Raw genomic sequence first — 3,819 nt, 5'->3', positions numbered from 1 at the left:
TTATGTTTAAAGAGAGAGAGAGGACAAATGTGAGAATTGTATTTGGTGATCATGACTCAGCTGATGAGTGACAATAGTGAGTAGGAGATGCAATAGTGCTTGGATGTTATGACTTTGGACACAATGTTGGTATTTTGTTTATCTCTAAGACATCATATTTTGTAAGCTTTATAAAATATCTCCCAAACATTAGGCGGATTATTTTATTAGCATATTTATTTGGTTTTCAAATCTCATATGCCTACTGATTCTCATTCTTTTTTGTAGATGGGAGGAGGGGAGGGGGTAAGATAAATCTAGTTCATCCCCTCCCCTCCTCTCGAAGAAAGCAGGGTGTAGCCACAATAACTGTGGTGGTGGGGTTCGAGTCCCCAACTCTCTAGGCATGCATTGACTCGGGCTCTTTACGTGTTGCATGTATACGCAGGTTAACAGACTGGTAGAGATGCACATTGCGTAAAGGGCGGCATGTAAAGGGGACGCCCCTACATAGGCAGTCACTTTTTTAATAAACGCGAGCATGGGCAGTTGGTGTATAATGAGATTCAAGAGTGCACTTTTTGAGTGCCCACATGTGACACCCTTAGGCGGTCTGACCCAGATATTCTCCGGCACTTTAGGAACATCAGAAAGGTTGAGCATGCATATGCACTTTTCCGTGCATGTTTTGATTGGTTGCCTGAGCAGGGCACTTTCCCGAGCAAGGAGGATCTGTTCAGAGATCATCAGATGAAGCATTATCATCGTATACTTCCAAAGATTCGGACTCAACCAGAATGCAGCAAGAAATGTATGATAGACGCATGTAAGGAAGCAATGGCTAGACACGCCACATCTCTCAGAAGCAACGGTGTTTGCTTTTTGTTTGTCTTGGATGAAGCTCGAACCCTTCTGCAGCCTCCTGAAGCTGACATGGGAGGGGAGTTCCAAGGAGAACTTCCATTTATCCTTTTCAGGAGAGCATCCGCAGATTTGCCCACAACGGGGCGATCATTTGTGCTTTTTATTGACACCACATCATCAAGGGTGTCAAATTTCACGCCTGCATCCAGGTATGATCCTAGTCTCAGAGTTCTTTCGGGTTGTGTGTAACGTACCTTTACCAAGAATTTCCATATTTGATCGTCCAGGTATGATCCCAGTCTCAAAGTTGTTCGAGGTCTGAGGACTTCCAACATTTGATCTCATCTCTGCATCCACGTCCTCCATGAGCTTAGACACCATCGCTTCCCCACAAATTTGGTTCAGACAGGGCAGGCCACTTTGGGCTGCCAAAAAGTTTTCCAAACAAGAGTGGGTGAGCGAGATTCTGCACTTAGCACAGACCAAGCTTCTTGGGGGTGTTCTGATAAATTCAGAAGAAGGTCATAACCTATTACGGTCCCCGCACATGTCATTGGTGCTTTTGGGCCGTCGCATAGGAGTGGACGTCTGTCCTCAATCTTCAGCTGCGCAGGATCTTGTGGCTTCGCACATGAGTGCATGCTTGCATGTTTCGGCATCGAGGGAATATGTGCTCTGCACTTCTCTGCCTGAGCCTGCCTTAAATGAAGCAGCTGCAATTGCTTTAAGGAGAAACAGAGAGTTGATGCAGCAGCAACTACGTCAATTGAATTCGTTGTTGCTGAATGGCATTGCATCTGCTGGGGAAAGGGGAGAGCTGGTTGCAAGGTTTTTGCTGATCCATGCCATGGATAGTCTGCAACAAGGAGATTCTCCTACCAAACCTGTGTTCTTGGAAAATTTGTTGAAGGCTTTTGTACCTAATTTTAAGGAATTCCCACCTCAATTAGAGCATTTGAACAAAGCAAAAGTCTTCTTCAATGCATTCCATCGCTTCTTTGGGAAGCCTTCAGTCCAAGATGCAAGAAGATTTTTAAAGAAAGGTGCTGCAATGATTTGTGCCCCGATGCAAGAGGCATTCGATCTGTACATTCTATATGTAATACCTGATGATAAAGGAGAGTATAATGTTGACAATGACAATTGTATTGGATCCCTGGGAGTGCAAGTCAAAAATTGGAAGAATGTCCATGGGATTTCTGCAACTGTGGATCACCTGCGTGTTATCAGAGGAAAATAGCTGGTGCAGATGAGGTCCTGCTACATCTGGGAGTGGATAGTACAACACAAAACAAAGAAGATGAAAAAAGGAAAAGAAAAAAAGGAAAGAAAGCACATGATGAAGGTCGGGGTGAAAGCAAATCTCCAATGATGAAGGAGGTTTTTGTTTTAGAGGGCCTCGACATGGTTTCCGTCCCGGAGGATTTACATGAGATCATACAAGCCCTACTTTGTCAATCGCCAGATCCCATTACCGTCATGCATGCAGAAAAGGAAGCAGAAAAAAGGAATCCAGCATATAGGCAAATGGTGACAGACAAAGACACAGTGAGAGAAACAAAAGCACTGCAAAGCATATTATCTGCTGTTTATCCAGAGGTCAAGGTTGACAAGCCAGGGCCATCTTCAGGGCCATCTTCAAAGGTTGAGATTAGAGCATATGGCATTGTGTTGGACAACCCTCCCGGGATTACCCCTCCTGTGGCGTTGTATGGCAGGGATGGGGGCTTAATGAATCCCCCCTCCCCTCCGACCAAAAGGGTGAGTGGAAGGAAGCGTCCCCCCTCCCCTCTGACCAAAAGGGTGAGTGGAAGGAAGCGCCGCCAGGGTGAGTGACAAGCCAGGGCCATCTTCAAAGGTTAAGATTAGAGGATGTGGCATTGTGTTGGGCAAGAGCGGAAAGAAGCGCCGCCACTACATTTTTGGAATGTTGTCAGACGAATGTTGGCATTTTACAATATGCTAATGTATCTGTATGAAATTTACAGTTGTGACATGTGTTTTTGGTTTACGCTTGTATATTGATATGTCTTTGCATCTCATTTGGGGGGTGAGAGAGGGACTATCAAGTTTGTAAATTTGTGAATCTGACATACAGGACCCAGAAATGTGCAGAGCATGGGAAAGTAGAGCTTATTAAGCATAGAGCATATTTTGAGAAGTTTGTCAAAGCTGTGCATGCATCAACTATTCTCCATGGTTGGTTAGCTGCTTTTGATCTGGCCATTGATAAGAGTTGTGGAGCGTAGATGGAGATGCCACTCACCTGTAGGGTACAGTTGGGCAGACATGCTCGAAAAGTGCATTGCTACAGAAAACTTAGATGGTTTTTGCGTGTCTGATCCTTCAATTTGATGCTATGTATTCATTGATTCAAATTCCTCAATCAAGTCAACCAATGTCTTGAATGGATTCCTAAGTTTCTGAGAATTGCATGAAATCAGGTATCTTACTTGCATTGATGAGGAGTGCTCCCCGGTCGTAAGGAAAGTGGAAATGGGTGCAACATAATATAGTGGAGTTCAAGCCATTAGACCTACCCAAGGAGCTCATAATAGAATGGTAGTGGTAAAATGATGAGCTCATGCTGGAAGGCCTACCCTAAGGAGTTCATGATAGAACATTTTTTTGGGAATCATTCCTAGTTATACTCTACATAGTGTATTCCCACATCAGTTTGCCTGAGATAATAAAAAAAGTTTTCTTTGTCTTGCATCCTCAATTTATGCTATATTTGGTATCAAAGTGTGAGCTTTTTCTATTTTCATTGGATGCTACCTAATTATCCTTAGGTACTCAGATGAAGAGAGAGAGAGAGAGAGAGAGAGAGAGAGAGAAAATGAAGAGGCCAAAAATCAAGATTTGAACTTGAGTAGGCTAGTCTTCTTTTTTGTGAGCTTTGGATGTCTCTGTGACTTTTGAATAAGGACTCAAAGGTTTTTTTGGGGTTTCTTGTATATTTGAAGGCTTGCTATG

At 43.6% G+C, this 3,819-nt stretch overlaps 1 protein-coding gene across 1 annotated transcript; it reads left to right on the top strand.

Annotated features, from left to right (window-relative positions):
- Positions 1-596: 596 nt before the first annotated feature.
- On the top strand, positions 597-3,518 carry LOC147612863 (uncharacterized). Its single transcript, XM_086782139.1, has 2 exons — positions 597-1,052; positions 3,288-3,518. Exons 1-2 carry the CDS (start codon positions 730-732, stop codon positions 3,352-3,354), a joined length of 390 nt encoding a protein of 129 aa, XP_086638265.1. The 5' UTR covers positions 597-729; the 3' UTR covers positions 3,355-3,518.
- The last annotated feature ends 301 nt before the right edge of the window (positions 3,519-3,819 follow it).

Source organism: Cibotium barometz, chromosome 44 (assembly GCF_041138505.1).
Source record: "Cibotium barometz isolate CiBa-2024 chromosome 44, ASM4113850v1, whole genome shotgun sequence".
Taxonomy (NCBI): Eukaryota; Viridiplantae; Streptophyta; class Polypodiopsida; order Cyatheales; family Cibotiaceae; genus Cibotium; species Cibotium barometz.
The sequence above is the reverse complement of the archived record's forward strand: the minus strand, read 5'-3'. Positions and strand labels throughout refer to the sequence as shown.

What these genes read in the sequence shown, in the direction of transcription:
- LOC147612863 (XM_086782139.1), top strand. Translation starts at nt 730, where the DNA reads ATGAAGCATTATCATCGTATACTTCCAAAGATTCGGACTCAACCAGAA. An exon ending in AATTTCACGCCTGCATCCAG is followed by an intron (nt 1,053 to 3,287) that starts GTATGATCCTAG and finishes GCATGAAATCAG; the next exon opens with GTATCTTACTTGCATTGATG.